This window comes from Mastigoproctus giganteus, chromosome 4, assembly GCF_048544385.1.
Source record: "Mastigoproctus giganteus isolate SK-2022 chromosome 4, ASM4854438v1, whole genome shotgun sequence".
NCBI classification, from domain to species: domain Eukaryota; kingdom Metazoa; phylum Arthropoda; class Arachnida; order Uropygi; family Thelyphonidae; genus Mastigoproctus; species Mastigoproctus giganteus.
Window position 1 is genome coordinate 43,047,554 of NC_143578.1, and position 21,867 is coordinate 43,069,420.

General features: G+C 35.2%; 1 protein-coding gene across 5 annotated transcripts in view; it reads right to left on the reverse strand.

Annotated features, from left to right (window-relative positions):
• Window positions 1-277: 277 nt before the first annotated feature.
• mlt (tubulin folding cofactor E like protein mlt) overlaps window positions 278-21,867 on the reverse strand; it is a 100,632-nt gene continuing 79,042 nt past the window's right edge. For all 5 annotated transcript variants that reach the window (XM_090372680.1, XM_090372678.1, XM_090372679.1 and 2 more), the window contains exons 4-6: window positions 20,462-20,804; window positions 8,401-8,552; window positions 278-1,068 (exon numbers count right to left, since the gene is read on the reverse strand). In XM_090372680.1, coding sequence (XP_090228806.1) covers window positions 750-1,068; window positions 8,401-8,552; window positions 20,462-20,804 — 814 coding nt within the window. In that variant the 3' untranslated portion in view covers window positions 278-749. The remainder of the gene's footprint in view (window positions 1,069-8,400; window positions 8,553-20,461; window positions 20,805-21,867) is intronic.

Below are 21,867 nucleotides of genomic sequence, written 5' to 3' on the forward strand. Positions count from 1 at the left end.
AGGAAAATTAACAGAAAGAAAAAAAGATACTGTTTGAGAGGTAAGTAAACATTTAAAAACATTTCATAACAAAAATTAATCTCATCTCATTGTTATGTATAAATTTCAAATTATGTGGTGAAACGATTATTCATACAGTTGTAATGTTTTAAATGAACAAGTGTCACCATGCTAAATCCTTTAAGCTATCTGATAAAATACAGTGATGAGAGCTGAAAAATACATTCTGGGTCAAAACTAATTGGTCTTCAAATTTAAACACCAAATTTAAATACCTTCGGCACTTGCACAGAAGTCAGTGAAATTCCAAACTCTTCAACAAGCCCCCGGTATGCTGTCAGCCTATAACTTGCAAAGATATAAACATTATCGAAGCTGATCCAGAAATATACTGGATGCTGACAAATTGGAAACATTTTGGGTTTGCTCAAAACGTTTTCTCTTTTCACAGATAAGTGGCAATTTAAATATGAATATTAATTTTAGTATTTTACAAAAGCATAGATGTAAAAGTACACAGCAGCTTATTTTCAGCAAAATGCTGAAAATTTAGAAATTTTGATTCCGCTATGTTTCATTATAAGTAGGCTTGGGTGTAGTTTTAAAATTTCACATGCTACACATAAATAAACTTCTCTCCATAAAATTACAAATCCATATAAACCTCGTTTGCCTACTTCTTATCTGGCATCTTCATAAGAATTCAAATGAACAAGTAATAAAATGGATCACCGGTTTGTAGAAACAGTTCATTTGACATCAACCAAAAATTCGTCCCCATCTTGAATCTTATAAGTATATAACTTTTTGCTGTTATACTTTAATTCTTCAGGACCATGAATTCCAGCCATTTCATGATCTATATAGAAAACTCTCATTTTTGTTGGTGACAGTCCACAGAGTTGACTCAACTGGGCTTTTAAATCTTGGACAGAGTGTTGTAAATTTACAACCCATGTCTTCTGCAACTCCTGGTAACGTATGCCAACTTGTGCTGTTTTTTTAGGTGATAAGTCCACATCAACAAGAGGATCTAGTTTCCCATGCAACCTTTCTAATTCATAAAACCTATAAATAAAAATCATGACCATTTAGGTTTAAGCAGTATAATAATGATAAACTTGATGTCAACTTTCAATAAAAATTCAAATTTTAGTGACGCAAACTGCTGATGCAACAATTGTTTGAATTCAGTGGTACAAATGTTCAAAAGTAGTCACAAAACATTTTAATAGCAACAATATAGGTACACAACAACAGTAAGTATGGAAGAATAGGAAAATAAAATGTATGCTTATTCATGTGGGAAATAATGACACGAACAAACATTAACTGAGGACATTAAATTTGAATATTAATTTTCAAATACAGGCAGTTCTCGCTTTACGAGTTCTGGGTTTATGAGTTTTTTTTTCCAAGTATCAGGTTACAACAAAATCAAAAATATGAACATTAAACATTCATAAATACCACATTTCAAACCACACGCACGTAGCTATACAATACAGTATACCCAGCTTTACGATATTCATCCGTTCCAGAGACACCATCGTATCATGAAAATATCATAACGTGAACCTAATAACACATTGTTTTTTGGTAATTCGTTCCAGGACCTCGGAAGTTGAAATTTTCGCTATATAACTCTCTAAAAGGTTTGTTTTTATAGTGCAAATTGTATTAGTTATGTTTTTATAGTGCAAATTGTATTAGTTACGAATTTAAATCACTAAAATGCACTACACTTTCATCGTTATCATATGTTCGGTTATAAGAATCAATTTTAAACGGCTTTGTGATATTTTTATAAAACACATTTCTGGAGATCGCGACCATAAAACAAAAACAATTTGCACTTTCCGGTTTATTGGGCTTTTCTGTTACTGCAATTATAAACGGGTAGTAAATACCGATAGCTGGAATTGTGTGGTTTTTTGCATTATTATGTTGAAATGTGTTTCCTCTTTACTGAAATCTTTAATCGTATAAAAAACAAATAAATTTTCCGAATATTCTCTTCATTCCTTTTTTTTAAGCTTCGTAAACTTGTTACTCCGCACAAATCGTGTTAGTTGCAATTTGTGCATTCCGTTAAAAAATGCTTATGCATGTTATTGAAATTTATAAAAAAAAGAGAAGATTATCTTGGAAATAAACGCCTCTTGAAGCATTTCTGAAGAAGATGACTCCTTGTGCAACAAACCAACGAGTGCTGAGCCGATAAATGAGTGCTCAACGAGCGTGCATTTAGTCGATGGGTAATTAGCATTAGCAGTGGCAAATGAATAATGCAAGAAAGCAAGTTTATACGGCATCAACCAAAAAAAAAATAAAAAGGAAAAAAAACAACAAAACATCTCCTATTTCACCTATTCATTCCCTACAATATTTTGTCTAGTTCTTTCTTGAATTTCTTTAAGCTATCAACTTCCACAACAAATGGAAGTTTGTTCCAGCAATCAACCAGCCACTGGCTAAAGGCAGAGTTCCACACATCTATTTTGCAACTGTCCTTCTTCAATTTGAATTTGTACCCATTCATGTGTGTAGTCTGAGCAAGGGGAAGAATCCCATCAGCATTGAGCTTGTTCAATCCATTCAAATACTTCAATCAGATTGCCTCACAGGTGCATAGTCTCTCTCCAGATGATGTAATTTTCAAAACTGAAGCCTTCCTTGGTAAAAGCACCCCTTTGTTCCTCTCACCAATCTTGTCCTTCTCTGTACTCATTTCAGCAGCTCCACATCCTTCCTAAAATGAGGCCTCCAGACATGTATACAGTACTTAAGGTGTGACCTGACCATTGCCTTATATAAAGGGATAATCACCTCCTTTTCCCTACCAGCAAGGTTCCTGTAAATCTGACTGCACATTTACCCCCAAGTGTTTTTCATTTTTCACTACCCTGAGAATAGCACCACCCAGTTGGTATATTATTCTGGGATTACTGATACCCATATGCAGCACTTTACATTTATCAATGTTAAACTTCAATTGCCACTTCCCAACCCATCTTCCTAACTTTTCTAGATCCTGTTGCAGTAGCATACTGTCATTAACACTCTGCCAACCTTTGTATAATCTGAAAAGTTGGACATTAAGCCTAATCTGCCCTCATAAATACCATTGATAAATAATGACAGTATAACAATGGGCCTAACACCAAACCCCGGGGGCTCAACTAATAACATTAGTTCATGAAGGGCAATGTCCATTGATTACCATTCCCTGTCTTCTACTCAACCATCCCTTTATCCATAGCAGCAACTTGCCCTTTAAGCCACACTACTTCAATTTGTACAGGAATCTTTTTTGTTTAACAACATCAAAAGCTTTCCTGAAATCCAAGTATATGATATCAAAGTTATTTTTTGCATCCAGTTCCTTTGTGACCACATCATAGTATCCAATCAAATTGTCAAACAAGATTTCCCCTTGTCTAGACCAGTGCTTCTCAAACTATCTGTGGTGAAGGACCAGTTTCTTTTCATTTCCAATCCATCGTGGATCAATACTTTTGTAAAATACAAATTGCCGCAGACCGATAACCTTCCGTGACAAATTTCCAATTGTTTGTGGACTGGTAACAAATAGTTCATGGACCGGCACCAGTCTGCAGACGACATGTTGAGTAGCACTGATCTAAACAATTATGCATTACCTCTTTTATCAGTGGCTCCATTATTTTCCCTGGAAAACTAACAGGTCTGTAATTACTCGTGTCACCCTTTCATTCCCCTTTGTGAATTGGGGATACATTCATGTATCTCCAGTCTGTGGGGACCTCCCCTCAATCCAAGGATGCTCTCATAATTATAGCTAAGGGTCTGCTTACTTCTTTCGCTGCCTCCATTAATATAATTGGATAGATCCCATCCACCTTAAGTGCCTTTCTTATGTGTAACTTCAACAATTTCTCTTCCACTTTCCTCTCAGTTGTTACAAAATCATTTAGCTCCCTATTAGAGTTTGATAACCTTCTGGCATCCCCTTCCCTAAAGAATTCTTCATGTGTGAATGCAGATGCAAAATACTTAGTTTGTCAGCAACCTGAGCAGGATTATCAACAGTTAAACCATCGATATTGAGTGGACCAATTTGATTCATCCCCTTTCTGTTTTCTTTACATCCTTTGTCAAAGTTTTCTCGTAATCTGCCTTTGCTTGCCTGACCACCTTTATAACAATCACAGACTAGTTTATATATACCATGGGCTTCTGTGTCACATGATGGCCTGTCCTAATTGGTAGAAGGAATTTACAGTTAACATTGAATTTTTTTGGATAAAGCATTGCAGTTATTTGTTTGTTATTTGGTTTTTAGGAGCATTAGCAACTAAGACCATATTGCTCCGGGATATGCAGTGGTCATTTCCTGACCTTTCCGCATCCTCCGTATTTGGTGGTGATGGGCTCGAACACCGGTCTAATCAAGAAGCGTGTGCTACGCACTGCTGCTCCTTCCCACCTGGCTATGGAGGCGCCAAGCATGTGTAGCTTATTCTATATCCATCATATGCTACTGCTTTAGTACACAGCTTTTTTGATACCAAATTCGTACTGCACAATCCTGACATTTCATCCCGACAGTACAAGAATAAATATCTATGCCTGATGTTTCCTGATACTTTCTTGTAAGAGCTTGTGAGAAAGCAAATCTTTCTTTTAGACATAAATGACAGAAAGTATTATCAGTCCTCATTGAAGATTGCACTTGTATATTGAATTTATCCTCTTTTCCACTTCTTTAATCCTCCCACAAATCTTAGTCAATTGTTGACCAACTGTGCTTTTATATACATGCAACAATGCATGCAATCTCATTATTAATGTTTCCCCTTTCACTTTATGTTACACCCTAGCTTTCCTTAGTGTTGTATCACAACTTCTACCCACATTGATATAAGTATTCCACAGCCAGGAGTTTATTTAAAACAAATGAAACTACAGCAGCTTCACAAGAGCGACAATGTGCTACTGATACTACAGTACTACTGAGAGCAAAAGAAGCATGTATTAGCCTGTACAGTTACTGAACAGACATTTGTTAACACTGAAGGAACTTAAACAATGCACCACTCCCATCTGACAAAATGATACACCAAAATCTTTTTGGTATTCATTTTTCCATCATTAAATGCTATCTCAGGTAATGTACAAAGGGTACTAGGAAAGTTTTGCAATATGACGCAACAATGAATCACAGGAAGCTGCTTGTTGCTGCATTTTGAGACATGTTCATACGTGCATAGTAGCAGCCGTGCCAAGTCGATGGGCTCAGTTATTCATTAGTAGTGAGAGTGTAAAGTGCTTGCGATGGCATCGTGGTCACGAAATGAGATAAGGACAGTTTTGCGGTATAATTTCGTGCGTGGTTTAACCATAGACCAGTGCTTAGAAGAAATGACTCTTGCACTAGATGATGATTGTCCACATCGTACAACGATATTCAGGTGGTATAGAGAATTCCAAAGGGGAAATTTCACTCTGGAGGATTCTGAGAGGCCGGGAAGGCCACGAACGTCAGTTACGGAGGAAAACATTACTGCTGTGAGGAAAATGCTTGACGAAAACAGGCGAGTGACCTACCAACAGATAGAGGATACTTTGGGCCTAAATGCACCAGCAATTCGTTCGATTCTGCAAGATCATTTGCATGTGAAGAAACTTTGTTCTCTCTGGGTGCCGCATCAACTGACTGAAGAGCAGATGACACGACGTGTGACTTGGTGCCGGGAGATGTTAAAAAAAGTTTGATAAGGGACAATCTCGGTATGTGAACAACATCGTGACAGGTGACGAGACTTAGCTGTACTATTACGATCTGCCAACCAAGGCTCAAAACAAAGTTTGGGTCTTTGATGATGATTGATTTGATTTGATTTTGGTAGTTGTTGGCGCATCGGCTTCTGTGGCCATATTGCACCTCTCAAGGTTTTTGCAGTACTTTGATCCAAGCCCGAGGCGGGAATTGAACCCGCGACCTTTGGGTTGCTGGGCAGGTACTTTACCCACTCGGCTAGCCCGGTCGGCTTTGATGATGACGACACACCCGTAATTGTCAGAAAATCCCGATCTGTAAAGAAGAAAATGATAGCTGTATTTTTCAAATCGAGTGGAATTGTGGAACGTGTCGTTTTGGACACGCAGAAGACAGTCACAGCTAAGTGGTATACTGAACAATGCCTGCCTAAAGTCATTGGATCTATGAAGAACCTGCGGCCAAAGTCAAGAATGGACACCTGGTACCTCCATCACGATAATGCTCCAAGCTCACCGTGCCAAAGCCTGCACCGAATATTTGACCACGACAGGACTGAAACTTCTCGAGCACCCTCCCTACAGTCCAGACCTTGCTCCCTGCGACTTTGCACTGTTCTCGCATGTGAAAATGAAGCTAAAAGGGAGGCGGTTTTCCAGTGATGAGGACCTTCTACGGGCTTGGGACAACGAGTGTGCTTTACTCCCTAGTGAAACTTGGCAGAACTGGTTTAAAGATTGGTTTCGGAGGATGGAGAGGTGTATTGAATGTAGAGGAAATTACTTTGAAAAAATTAAATAAACAAAGCTGTATTGCAAAACTTTCCTAGTACCCTTTGTATGTATTTCTAAATAAACATATTATATATAATAAAAAAGATAATTAAATGTACTTTCTTGCAGGAAATATATAGACTGCATTGCTTTCCAAAGGATTTGAGAAAAATAATCATACACTTTCTTATATTTTTCTAACTTCACCATTTGGAGACACTATTGTTCCACCAGTGACAGCAGTACATTTATTCACCACTCAAGGACACTAACTGAAGCTACTGTTGTCTAACAAGTAAATCAAATAGTTCAAAAACCCATGGCAACAGTATCTTTGAGTTTTTATTGAGTAACAGATTCACCTTCTAGGTGATTTTATTTGCTTAAAAATTATGTTAGTAACTTTAGGTTGACTCCTTGTGGATAAACAATCATTTCTAAAGAGCATAAGCCCAAACCCTGTCACTGGAGAGATAGTAGTGTATCCAGATAATAGAGAGAGAAAAACAATGCAGAGTAGTGCTATTTTCTCAAACTATTTCAATACTTGCATTGAAATAGCACCATGCTCCTTCACTAAACTTCTGAATTGAGCTAATGAAGTCCAGTAATAGGGATTAAATTTTCAACTAGAAGTTTTCTTCTATAAACTACTTGGCTGTTCATTTAGATTCAATACATTCAATGCAAGGTTGCTAACTGAAGCTACTTGTTATCTGATGATGGAAACCAAATATGTCTGAAACTGGTTATATAAGAGTTCCTTTGAGTTTTTAATGAATAACATATTCACCTTTTTGATGTTATTCAATTAAAAACAAAGTTAGTAACTTTACGTCAACTTGTGCACAAATGTAGTCATTGCAAAAGATTGCAAGTCCAACCTCTGTCACCTGTAACTGGAGGTGACAATAGTGTCCCCAGACTGTAAAGGCAGAAAAACATAATGCAAAGTAGTATTATTTTTTCAAACTATTTCAATATATGCATTGAAATAATATCCCACTTCTTTACTAAAGTAATTTCCAAATGTATTTTTCATTATCCATCAAAAATATTTTACTTGGGCCAAAATTTTTAACTTGGTTGCTATTAAATTTTCCACTACCACACTATACTTTTCAATATGATATATGGTATTCTTAAAGAATATGTATTTTAAATATACCTATAAATATGCATCTTAAATGTTTCATAACTTTTAAATATTTAAATTTATCATGATACTTCATTACAGATGAAAAGATTTCAGAAATCCTTTCGTTTTCTTTGGCACCACTTTCATTGTACAGTTTGTGGTGTAATAATTATTTCTTTGGTAACAAGCTAACAGGTTAAAATGTGTGTTTTGCCAGAAAGTACTGAAACAACTTAAAAAAAAAATGATAAATAATAGCAATAAATTAATAAAACGTTTTAAAGTTACACAACTTTTATACTAATGCACTTAAACTAAATTTCACTAACTTCTAAGTTTTTACCAATGAGTTAATAAGTTTTATGGCATCTTTGAAAACAAAGTGCAGAAAGTACAACACACCACAAAACTTTAATGTTAACTTTTTATCTCTAGTGAACTAAATAAACTAAGTTATTTTCGACTTAAAATAACTTATGAAAAAAGGTATGTGGAGAGAGGTAGAAGGACTATGTGAGAGCATGGATGTTGCAGTAGGTCAGATAAATGGAAAGAAATATTTGTGTATTATGGAGAGGGATGTAGATGAGTGAATGGTTTAGGAGAGGAAATGAAGTAAAAAACCAACATTTAAAACTATTTGTACAACCAAAATGCAACCAACTCTTTTTGTATCTTATATTTATGATTCAGGCAGTGTTAATCAAATTACAACTACAATTTATTACCTTTGTGGCTTATCTCTTCTGGACATAAAATAGCGAATGAAAGCCCTTTCAGCATCCTCTCTCTCTTTTTGCAATATCTCACTACCATTAAGCTTTGATATGAACGGCAAGCGAGCAATCAGATGCTGTCTCCTATCTTTTTCATCAAATTCCTATAAATAAAATAAATGACAGAGAAAATATAAGTTTAAACCATATTATTTTCAAGGAAGTTTTCCTAAGCTGAGCGGCACATCCTCTTTCCCCTACAAATCTATGCTAACAACATATTAAAATTAATTGAATCAGCTCCAGGATCGTTGCACTTGTCTACATGCAATAATATTGATATGCTACATGAAGGATCATCAACACAAGGTCTCATGTTAACATTTTCAAGAATACGGTATTTTCTGAAATGGCCCAACACACTATTATAATGAGGAGTCTTCAATAAAGAATGATCATAATTTGTTTTTCACAACATACCTTTATTAATCATCCATATTTTGAGGGTGCTTTTCAAAGTAGTCCAAATTTGATGAAATGTACATACTCCAATGTTTCCACCATTCTTCAAAAACATAGTGGAAACCATTTTTTAACACATGTTTGAGAATTGTTTCTGTCTTTACAGCTTCTGACAACTGGAAATGTTTTCCTCACAGCTCCTTCTTTAACTTAGAAAATAAAAAAAATCAAAAAAAATCAGTGCAAGGTCAGGGCCGTAGGGCAGATGCAGAACACATTTGACATTAATGCTGGCTAAGTACTCAATGGCGGTATGAGCAATGTGAGGTCTCACACTGTCATGATGCAGAGTCCACCCATCTGTGTGCAGATGTGGTAGTTTGTGACAAATGTGATCCTGCAAAGTGCGCAGTACAGTTCTGTAGTAAGGTCCTGTAACAGTCATATGACATGGTACAACATGATGGTAAAACATTCCTTGAATGTCCAAAAAAAAAAGAGATGACCAAACCTTTCCTGCAAAAGCCATAACTTTGCTTTTTTTTTTTGGGATTTGCAATGATGCAGACTTCCAAACAGAGCTTTGTTACTTACTCTCTGGGTTGAAATGATGAAGACATGTCTCATTTGCTGTTATCACCTTGTACAGAATCTCACCATCTTCATTTCTGCTCCTGAAAAACCTCCATGCAAACTTGCTGTTGCTCAGGTGAGTAGTCTTGGAACCCAGGATGCACAAACACGTGTCATATGCAAATAGTCATGGAGAATACAGTGCATGCCTCCTACTGATATTCTCAATATCTCTGACAGTTGCCTTACTGTTATATGATGATCTACTCTCATGATTACAAAAGCAGTGTTTCTGGTTTCTGTCTTGACAGTAATGGTTGGAGCTCCAGGGACTGCCAATTTTCGTGATCGAATCATGTCCATCTTTAAACATTCTAAACAACCTGTGATCTGTGCTATACGGAAGTGCAGATTCACCATAAGCCTCTTTTAACATTTCATATGCTTCAAATTGACCTTTTCTTGGGAGTGAAACAAAATTTGAGAGCAGCATACTATTCCTTGCATGTCATGTCCATCATTATGTAGGCAACACCGAACAGGCATAAACTTGCCTGACTGCCAAGGTCACATGTGCGAATGAGTCAACTGCACAGCTGCCCATGTGATGCAGCTTAGTTTGGTCTTAAATTCTGCAGCTCAGCTAAAAATAGCAAGAATGGTTATTCATGAAAAATTATGATCAACTTTATTGAACAGCCCTTGTATTAATAACAGTGGCATCAGCAAAAAAAAAAAAAAAAAAAAAAACACTTCCCATTTTACGTGTTTATTCCCTCTAACTGTTCATCTAGTTCTTTCTTCAATTTATTCAAACTACCCACCTCTACCAGATGGGATTTTGTTCCAACAATCAAACACCCCTGAAGGCAAATTTCTATACATCTGACCTGAAACCATCCTTCCTCAATTTGAATTTATGCTCCCTCATGTGCATAGTCTGAGCTAGAGGAAGGATTCAGTTAGCATTGAGTTTACTCAATTTGTCAATATTAAAACTTCTTTAGGGTCCTTTGATCTCATCAGATCCAGAGGGCCTCTAAAGTTATCTAACTTTATCCTCTATATGTTACCTCTATATAACTTAATACATAACAGTGCTCTATCAAGTCTCCAACATCACCAAAATAATATTCCAGTATCCAGTACAGCTGCTGTGTTAGTCTGAGCAAGAGGAAGGATTCCATTAGCACTAAGCTTACTCAATCCATTCAAGACTTTAAACACTCCATCAAATCCCCTTACAGGTGCCTAGTCTACAACAATCAAATATCCTGTAGCTGAAGGCAAATTTCCGTACGTCTGACCTGAAACCATCCTTCCTCAATTTGAATTTATGCTTCCACATGTGTATAGTCTGAGCAAGAGGAAGGATTTCATTAGCATTGCGCTTACTCAATTTGTCAATGTTAAAACTTCTTTAGAGGTCCTTTGGATCTCATTAAATCCAAAGGGCCTCTAAAGTTATCTAACTTTATCCTCTATATGTCACCTCTATCTAACTCAGCGCTTCCCAAAAACTTAAAAACTTTTAAACTTTTTTAATCACGGAACACTTTTCATCTCATAATATATTTACAGAACACAAGTTTAGCAGAATCCAAAGAACTGTTTGCTAATATTTTATTACATACGATGCACTGTGCATCAGGAGCATCTTTATTTACAACACATGCAAAGCCGAAATTCAAATAACTGTCATCATACTTTCATTTTGTTTTTTTATTAGTTGGTTCCTGCTTTTTCACTTTATATTTCACTTGAACTTCTGTAGACTGTAATTTTCAAGAAAAACATATGAAGGAAGGTTGTTCCAGAAAACGGCAGTTGATTGAATAAATGAGGAAGATGAAAAGTTGGTTCTGTGAGTTTGAAATTGGACAGTAAATGGATGTTGACTGGTGACAGCACGTGTTTGGACTGTTTTGAAAGTGAGAGTGGGAATTATAGAAGTCAATTCAGAAGAACAGTGCCCCCAATGGAAGGATCTGTAGAAAAGGCACACAGTATGAAACAGTATGTCTATGAGACAGCGAGTGGAGAAACTGTTAGAGATGAATCATTAATTAACCTAACTGCTCTCTTCTGAATGGAATCTAGAAGCCCAAGAGAGGTTTTGGGGCACCACCCCAGATGTGGGAACAATATTCCATGGTAGGGCAGATTTGCGATTTGCACAGAGTGAACAGCTGTTTGGAAGAAAAGTAACGATGAGAGCAAAAGACAAAACCAAGTTTTTTAGAAGCAGAGGAAGCAATATTTGTAATATGCTTGTGCCAAGAGAGATTAGAAGTCAGGGTAATCTCCAAAAGAGATATGTCATATTGCCTAGAAATCAGAGTGTCACCAAAGATAAGCATAGGAGCTGAAGAATCCTTTTTGCGAGATAAGACAGAACTGAGTTTTAGACGATTAAAATCAACTAAGTTGTCTTTGCCCAACTGGAGAATTACCTGGAGAACGGCATTTAAGGAATTGCTAGTGGATATTCGAGAAGTTGAAGCTGATTGAGCAGGGCAAGGTTTCTCAAACGGAATGCAATGCGCTATCATTGGCAAAACTAAGGATAGGATTTCCGGTCAATGGAAGAAGGTCATTAACATTCAAGAGGAAAAGAGTGGGGGAAAGAACTGAACCTTCGGGGACACCAGCATTAGTGGAGAAGTTAGAAGACAGACAGCCATCTACCATCACCCCCAGTGAGTGATCAGAGAGAAAACTGGATAACCAATTACAAAAAACAGTTGACAAACCATAAGATGGAAGCTTGTTTAGAAGACCTTTATGCTAAAAATGATCAAAAGCCTTTGAGATGTCAAGGGCAACTGCTTGTGTTTCGCCAAACTTTTCCACTGTTAGGTTAATTGCATGGTTAGTTCATTGAAGTAATTGAAAATACCTAAACGTTACATGAACTAACTTGATCTTAATTTACATTGTACTATGATAACATGGATGTTCTGCATCCATTGTTGTTTGTCTTCCCAATTGTATTTATTTTTCTTTTCTTTAATATCTTTCTTATTAAGTTAATTATTCTTTGTTTAATTTTAATTTATATTGTAAGTAAATTAAAATTGAGTAACACATGTAGTATACAGGGTGTTTCAATTAAAAGGCATTGCATATTTTTAGATTTAGGCTATTTGTTGTCTGAACCTTTTTTTGTCATATTTGAGCTGAAAATTTTGAATTTGTTGTTAACCTTTTACTATGCCCATTAAAAGTATGATGTTAGCAGGCATGTAATAATTAAAAAAAAATTGTTCACTTTTTGAAGCAACCTTTATTTTCAATCTGTTATGAACACAAATTTGAAAAATCTATTTTTTTATATTTAAAACATTTTTTAAAAATGAAATCCCCATTTTTGAAATGATTTGCACAGGCAATTTTCGTAAGATTGTTTTTATCACCTGCATTTGAGTGTTATCTTTACTGCCAATGAGTGCAACTTGAAAGAAACAAAAATCCAAAAAACCATGTGCCTTGGTGGTGACTGGACATCACCAAGATGTTTGCTTCAGATCAAAGAATTGCACTAATGCATGTCTTTTATAGGATGCTAGATGCCACTAATTTTAAATTCTTGCTTTAGAGAATTTGATAATTATGTGCAAAAATTGGCTTCATCCTTAAGACCTTTCCTTTTATTATTTTATTATTTTTTTTAATGGCCAAACTTCTTCTATATTTACTTCTCTAGCTTGTTTGTTTTTTGAATCTATCTTTTTTTGTCATGGAGTCACAAGTAAATGTTTAGCAATTTTACTGAATGAAGGCAAAATTAAGTAATGGTTTTAACAAAACAGATTCTGACACACACAGAGTAAGCATATCAAAAAAATATGGTAAGACGAGTCAAGACATTGAGCTTAGCAACTTACAATAGAGAGTCCTCACAGAATGCCACAGCATCAATCAATCTATTCGTGACTTTGCAGCAAGACTGCAACAAATTAAAAAATGAATGGGGTAGCTTTCTTCCAGCCTTCCTCTCTGATTATATCTTTCATATGTACTAAGTCGAAGTGATATTTTGTGAAACAGTAATTGTTACAGAACTCATTACATCCAGGAAGCTATTGTTATATGCAATTTTTGCAGGACATTCAGTTTCAGCTCAGCCTTTCTTTTAGAGGAAGCAATTGACTTCTGAACTAAATTCAACATTTGGGTATCACTAAACACAAATAAATAAATACAGTTGAACTTGGTTATAATGAGCACAGAAATAACAAGATCACGGCTGTAATGTGCAAAAAGCCATAATGATTTTAATTTATGCTTATTCCCATACAATCACTCACTGTTATAATGAGCGTACTACACGGGTAAACCGTACAAATTTTGGTAACTATGCAAACATTATTAATTGCTCAGGTAGTCGAAAAAACCCAATTCTTGGAATAGACAAAAATGAAAAGGGGCGACTTAGCTTTTATGACCACCTGCATCAGATTAGCAGCTGGTTTATGAACTTGTCATTTTGGGGACGAGGGCTATACAATAGTGTATTGGCATTCTGCTTATCGCATTACCCTGTTTACAGATTGTCTTGTATCCACTGAACCATAAATTAATTTCAGGACTTCTAAGAACTTTTTATGCAGATCACTTTACTGTCACTTTAAAGTAAAATCAATTAGAAACAAACTCTTCCTTCGGAAACATGTCTACTAACAAAAATTTTCTCTCAATTTGTGAATAAGTTGAAATTATTCATGAGTTAGAGGGTGGTGCAAAAATTGTTGAAGTGTGTAAAAAGTTTTCTTTATCCTTTTCAACAGTATTGACATTGTGGAAGAATAAACATGTTTACATATCAGCACTGAAAATAACATAACCGAAAATAAAAAAAAAAAAAAAATTTAGAAAGTGTGAGGTTACAGATGTCTATGAAGCATTGCTTCAATGGTTCACTACACAAAGAAGTGCTGGATTTTCAATAGACAGCCCAATCTTGAGTGGAAAAATTTGCTAAACAATTTAGACACGATTTTGTATGTAACAATGGTTGGTTGGATCGATTTAACAGAATCAAATTTAATGAACTGAATACAAGCATATTAATATAAATAATATGTAGGTATCTACTAATATTATTTTTTTCTAATATTTCTTTTGTTATTTGAATTATATTTTTATCAAGTTATTGAGAATTAAATAAATAGGATGTATCACTCATCAGATATAGTGAGTAACAGTTACAACAAAGAAATTTGGTCGGTCCCTCAATGCTCATTATAACCAAGTTTGACTGCATTCTGCTTATACTCTGGACCAAGGTTTCTCAACTGGGGTTCCACGAGAGATCGTGATTGAAAAAAAATAATAATAAATAAATAAATATATAGTTTTTTTTAACTTTGCACGCCATGTGATGCTAGCGCTCGCAGTGATGGACAGTGACTGAGCAGCCCCATTAGCAATTTTGTTAGAGGTCTTTCAGTACCGTATGGCAGTGTGCAGGAGGACTGTGTTCATTTGGTTGAGTCAATTCTCAGTTTTTTTACGCAAGATAGAGGAGGCCGTTGATAATACTGAGCACTGTATTGCACAGAGGGGAGAACGGTAGGCTGATTATGTCAGCCTCTCCCTCCTGAATTACCTCCCCAACTGCTGTTGTTGTAAATGTTGCAAAATGTGGATTGTGTAGGTTAAAAGTGTATTGTATTGTGAAGTTTTCATATTTTTTTCCGATTTTCTAGTTTAGTTATTTATTATGTCCTGCTGTTTTATATTTTATTAGCTTTTGTGTTTTACAAACATGTGACAGTCCAATGTGGCAATTTTTGAAGCCTACGGACAATCCCGATGAGGTTACTGATGAAGAATTACAACCTTCTGAGTCATTTCACTGCCCTAAGTGCAATAAGGAACACAAAAAAAGTCCATCTTTACAATGAAAGCTACTAATCAATGGGTTTTGCATCAGCTGGTAATCAAAGTTGTCCTATTCCATTCTGCGTCGTCTGTGGCAAACAACTTACAAATGCAGCAATGGCTCCAGCAAAATTTAAAAGACAGAGACTCACATCTGGTGAGTATGAGCTTGTCACACCCAGGGTCCTCAGCTGGATATCATCGTTCTTCTCTTTTTCGGTGATTCCCTTCTATTTCTGACTCTCTCTTTCTCAGGGGTAACTCAAACTTTTTTTCTTTTTTTGGCTGGTGCAGCAAAAGCCTCAGGCTTCCTTGCACCATATGGCTAATAATAATAATAACTACAAATCACAGCCATTTGAAGTAAAGGTACAGAAATCTGGTAGCTAGATACAGAAATTTGGCAGCTTAGAAGAGGAAAAGTTCTCAATAGGGTGAATTTCAGGAGTACTTTCAAGATGAAGAATGGCTGCAGAAACTAGCCTACTTAACAGACATGTTTCATCATATGAATCAGTTGAAAAATTCTATGCAAGGCTGTTTTGACTTCAAGTGACAAGATTCTTGGAAAAACCATGCTGCAAAATGAAATCTTGAAATGTTTCCACTGCTGCTTGGGCTTGAGAATGAGGAAGGATATCAGCAAGTCTTATTGAAAACCACCTGGAAGAACTGCAGAACAAAATCGAACAGTATTTTCCCTCCCTTTCAACACAAGTGTATGACTGGGTGAGGGACCTTAGTGAATCTTCTCAGCCTGAGAACTTGACTTTTTGTTGTTATTGGGTTTTAGGAGCATCAGCAACTAAGGTCACATTGCTCCATGTATACTGTCTGTAAACTGCATGTGTTCTGAGGTTGATTTTCTGTTTGCTGGACGAAAAACCCAAGTTTCTGGGAGAAGAACCATGCTACTCTCATCTGAAACCGACTAACTCAGCCTTGTGAAAAAGACCCATAAAAATTTCTCCCGTCATCCGCAGGATTCTAACTTGGGTCTTTTTCACCCCAGTGTGGGGAGGACGGCAATCCTACCAGCTGTGCTACCCACAAAGGCGAGAACTTGGCTTTGAGAGAAGAGGAAGAACTTTGTAAGCTGCAGTCTGATCATACACTCAAAACGAGATTTGAGTGTACGATATTTGAAAGAAGAGTATCCTGCCATTCATAGGAAAGCAATGAACAATTTGCTGCAGTTTTTGACTTCTTACACATGTGAGCAAGCTTTTTCTTGTTTAGCAAGCATCAAGAGCAAGGACAGAAATCATCTCATTCCAGTTGAAGATGAAATATCTCAAGAAAGTCAAGATAAGCAGACATGAAATATCGTGTGTGATCCAGAATTGAGTATTTGTGCGGCAAAAAAAACAAACACAGGTTTCACATTAAAGAGGTAAATTTCATTCTTTATTTTTAGTTCAAAAAATAACTTTTTATGCATATATAGCCCTATAAAAGAGATCAAGAAACCAACACATGTGCATAATAATTTTGTAATTGCTAGGCCTATATTTGAGCCTGATCATGTTGCTTAGTAAGAAAATGTTTTTTCGAAGTATTGTATAAATTTGTATCAGACTATATTTTTATTTATATTGCTTTGGTTTATGGCTTTAGTTAACTGTTCAACATTGTTAATAAATTTTCATGTTGTAAATAACATTAATTAAAATCAATTTACAACCTTTATTTAAATTAAAGCTACCGAGCCTACCTTTAGAAAAATTAAATCCATTTTGGCTTAAGCCAGTTATTTAACACGTTTGCCTTAAGTTTTTAAAATTTATGAAAAGGAAAGAAAGAGATTAATTTCAAGAAAGGTAAGCTAAGCTTATCTACCTGTTTTGTTTTGTTTTAAGAAAGGTTGGCTAAAAAGTCATTTTTAGTTTCAAATAGGGGGAAAAAACTACTGTTGCACATACCAAACCTCATTAGCATCTATAGTAGAAATTGTGATAAGACTTTTAGGCCTACTGGGATAAGGTAAAAAAATCATGTAAGAAATTAAACAAAAGAAAAAAACTGAACTTTCCTTTACTTACACTACTGACCACACAAAAAAGTAGATAATAAGTTGGCCAAAATAAATGGATCCACAGAAAAATATTATTCTCTACTCAAAAGAGCACTGACAAGTATCATTGGATTATTATATCTACAGTTTACTGTCACACTAACATACTGTAAGCTGTAGACATAATAATTTTTATGCAAAAGTTCCCTGAGACCTGAAAAAATTATTTCAACGGTACCTCCAGGGTAAAAAGGTTGAGAGGGCTTCTGTTGTTGTTATGTTGTTATTTCGTTTTCAGGAGCATTAGCAACTAAGACCATATTGCTCCGGGATATGCGGTGGTCATTCCCTGACCTTTCCGCATCCTCCGTATTTGGTGGTGACGGGCTTGAACCCACGTCTAATCAAGAAGCGTGTGCAACGCACTGCTACTCCTTCCCACCTGGCTACGGAGGCACCGGTGAGAGGGCTTCTCTGGACAGTCATGGTGGAAAGAGTTTACAGTTTAACTGTAAGTGTTTTATTACAGCCAACTTATCAGCACAACAGATAACAATGAGCCATGCACTATTTGTAGAAGCATATGGGCTTGATCTTGCAATGTACACTACAGTGTTCTGATATACATTATCACAGGACCACAGCCTGCTCCCTATCAGGCTAAGATAAAGTAATTGTAATCTGTTAATACAATTCACAGGGAGGAAGGTCACTGGCATAACCCAAAAATGTCATATCTGATGGATAGCTGAATGTAATCATTAAACATCAGATTACCTGCATTTACATGCAAGATTACATGCATTTGCATATTTAATCAGCCATCAATGAAGTTTGCTTAACAAAAATATCAAGATTTTCTTGTCAAATTGGAAGGAAAAGTTCTAAAAGTAGGGTGGTTCCCCCCCCCCCCCTCCAAGCGGATTAAAATCCAAAGCCACATATTTCATTGTTTTGATCAGTTTTTTTTGATAATTATTAAACTCAAAATCATGATTTCAAATACCAAAAATAGTATAATAACAATCAGCAGGGAAAATGTTGACTGCATTTTGCTTTAATTCTTATTCAATCGATGACAATGGATGAAAGTGCATTCTTTGTATTTTCATGACAATTCAGTTTGCTATAAAAATTTGCAGAATAGGCAGTTTAATTTTCATTAAAAATGCCAAACATCAAATTATTACTAAATTTATGGATTCATGGCCAATCAGGGTAAAGATTTTACTACAGATGACAGCAATCATTTGTAATTTTTGTGGGAAAAAAAAATAATCATAAATTAAGGAAAAACTGCTACATCAATAGCTTTTAACCAAGTATCTTGCTATTAAAGATGGTCTTTTTTTTTCTTCTTCTTTTTTTTTTTTTTTTTACAAAATTCACAATATATATTGAAGAAAAGTACATCTGGATGTCCACTGATGAAATGACAGATGCATGTGGTTGTTATGTTGCACATCTGGTTCTCAGATTTCTTAATAATTCTTTGCAGTGAGAGTCTGTATTTCTGTTAGTGATGCTGTTCTCTAAATATGATAATAATAGCTTCTGTATTACAGGTTTTCTATCCAAACCTGATCAATATTACTTGCTTAGCTCATGGCTTAAACAGTATACAGAAACAATTCAGGAAAATTTTGGTTAAGTTAATAAAATTATTTTTTGTATAAAAAAGATGTTCATAAAAACCCATATATACATAGCTATTTACAGAGATATATAACCATTCAGCAATGCTAGATGGTTATGTAAACAAATATGTTTACATGCAGCATTGTCTTATGCTAAAAATTTTGATTCTAAGTTATAAAAAAATTCTCAAAATACAGTTGCTCCTCTCTGCACCTGTTCCAAATGATCCATGTCCTTCTTAATATAATTGGATAGATTTCATCAACCCCTGGTGCCTTATTTACTTTTAGCTTCACCAATTTCTCTTCCGCTTTCTTCTCAGTTATATTTGGTACACTTTCGGTGTTCCCATACCTAAAGACTTCCTCATGCATAAAATGCAGATGCAAAATATTTATTCATTTTGTCAGCAACCTGAACAAGATCATTAATAGTTATGCCATTTTTTTGTAGTGAGCCAATATGGTTCATCTCTTTCCTTCTAATGTTACCATAAGCTAAGAATTCTTTTAGTACTTTTCTTTGCATTCTTGGCTAAAGACCTCATAATCTGCCCTTACTTGCCTAACTACATTGCTGATCAGTCTGCACCTATTGTAGGCCTCTGCATAGTAGCTGTTGGGACTGCTAAGGCAATTCTTTGGTTGGAAAACATTTGTTCTTCATCATGACTCATTCTGCTTGGTTATCTAAATCTACAAAATAACTAAACTGTATAACTAAACTTGAAACATGGGGACTTTCTTTGAACAGTGCAATTGAAGAAGTAAAGTTCTGTTAGAAATTTCAACCATCTCCATAGACATAGGAGAGAAAATAAGAAATAAATTTGATAATGTCTTAAAAAATAACTCCAGACTTCACATTTTAAGGAAAACAGATCATGCTCCAAAAAAAAAAAAAAAACCCTATAGATTTCATATTTAAGGAAAATAGGTATTGTTGTTAATGGAAATGAACAGGAACTTTCCATTACAAGTTGGATGGTTGGGTTTTATTGGCGTATTAGCAACTAAGGCTATAATGCGCTCCATTACAAGTAAATGCTTTGAAGACACATTTTTAAATTTAGCTGTCACTTTTGTTGATATGGAAAGATCATAAATGATAAATGTCACAGATTTACAAAGGATCACATTTAAAAATTTCATCTACTTCTTAGCATATTATCCAATGTCTAATGATCACTGTGCCAGCCAGGAGTGTTCATTTGCAAACAACAGTGCATATACAAGTACCTATCAAGTGAATACTAACTGGATTAGGAACTGCATTTGTTAATGGGTAACAATAATTCAGGGGAGATTATACATTATTTATATTGTATAATCCAATATAATGCCAAGACCACAAAATAAATGCAAAATGTGGGGAAATCTTAGATTGAGATTGTAATAGTTTTGATAATACAAAACAGATTTTGTATATGTAATTTTAAATTCAAATCAATTAAAAATTTATGCAATAAGTAGTAGTTCCATTAAAATATAAACTGCCTACCTCCAGTAATGGAAGGCCTTGAAGTCTAAGATCTTCAAGCTTTGTAAAGTTGTTCAATTTATCCACATTAGCCCACTCTGTCATAAGACAATTACTAATATTAACACTCTTTAGTTGGGAAAATTCTCTCTTCCAGGTTGTTGGTTCTGAAATGGATTCTATGTTCGTATCAGCCAGTACGAGGGTCTGAAGATGTGGAAAGGCTTTTCCAAGTTCAGTAACTTCTTTCCAAGTGCAAAGTGGATTGCCACTCATATACAGATTCTTGATAGTAGGATAACGTTTACCAGAATCTATTTCTACTTCTCTATATCCATTTAAACTCAAATGCAATTCTTGAATACTGAAAAAAAAAAAAAAAAAAAAAAAAAAAAAAAAAGAGATATATTTTATATATTATTTATTCACAAACCTGAGTGAAATGTTAAAATGCCTTAGGCAAATTGTAAATGCTTTTCTAAAATATTAAATGAGCACTGCCATTTATGGAAGTACCCATTTACCACTACAGTTTTATTCAAGTTTAACATTACAATATATTTCACTGTTGTACCTCATTCCATTTACCATACATGCCAATATGTATATAAAATGTTAAATACCAACAACTGTTCTTGAACAGAAAGCATTGTTAAGAATTCCACCCAGTCTGTTTAACTTAGGCTGCATACCAGTTTGATGGCTCTTAATTTTTGATCTTGAATTTTGACTATTCATACTTACCATTACTATATGTTAATTTAATTTAATATACTCAGCTTCTTATGATACAAATTCTCATTATTCACATTAATTCTCTTCGTGTAAACATAATTCATTATTCATAGTTCACCACAGGTTTGCAAATAGAGTCCATCTGCCAGCTGATGAGAAGCCAGTAGCTTCGAGAACAGCTAACTTTTGGCAGTCTCAGATTTATATATGTATAGTGAATTAAATCACCTTTTCAGGTAATGCAATACAATTACAAAAGCTATTAGCAAATTACGCAGAACTGTGGATAATGGTATTTGTCTCTAAGTTGAAGATAAGCTCAAGCCATAAGGTCAAATACATGGCCCTCAGCCTTCAGCAAGTACAGAAAGTCTGTCCACGATCAAAATCAAACACATGTAACACATACATATTTTGATTTTAATGGGTGTCCATTTCTAAATTGCAAACTGCAGAACAGGAAGACACACCATCATTAGAAAAAATATGATTTCAGGTTTAGAAGCTAAAAGTGTCTTATTTAATGGAGCAAGATGCAAGCCACTTGTTTATTTAGAAGGGGTTGACCGCTCAACCTTACAAAAGAACATATTAATGGTTGACTGGACATCGTCATATTACAACAGAGTTAGTTGTGTGTGCCACCTGGGCAATATGCCCATATGCACAAATTATTACTTAAAATTTTGAAA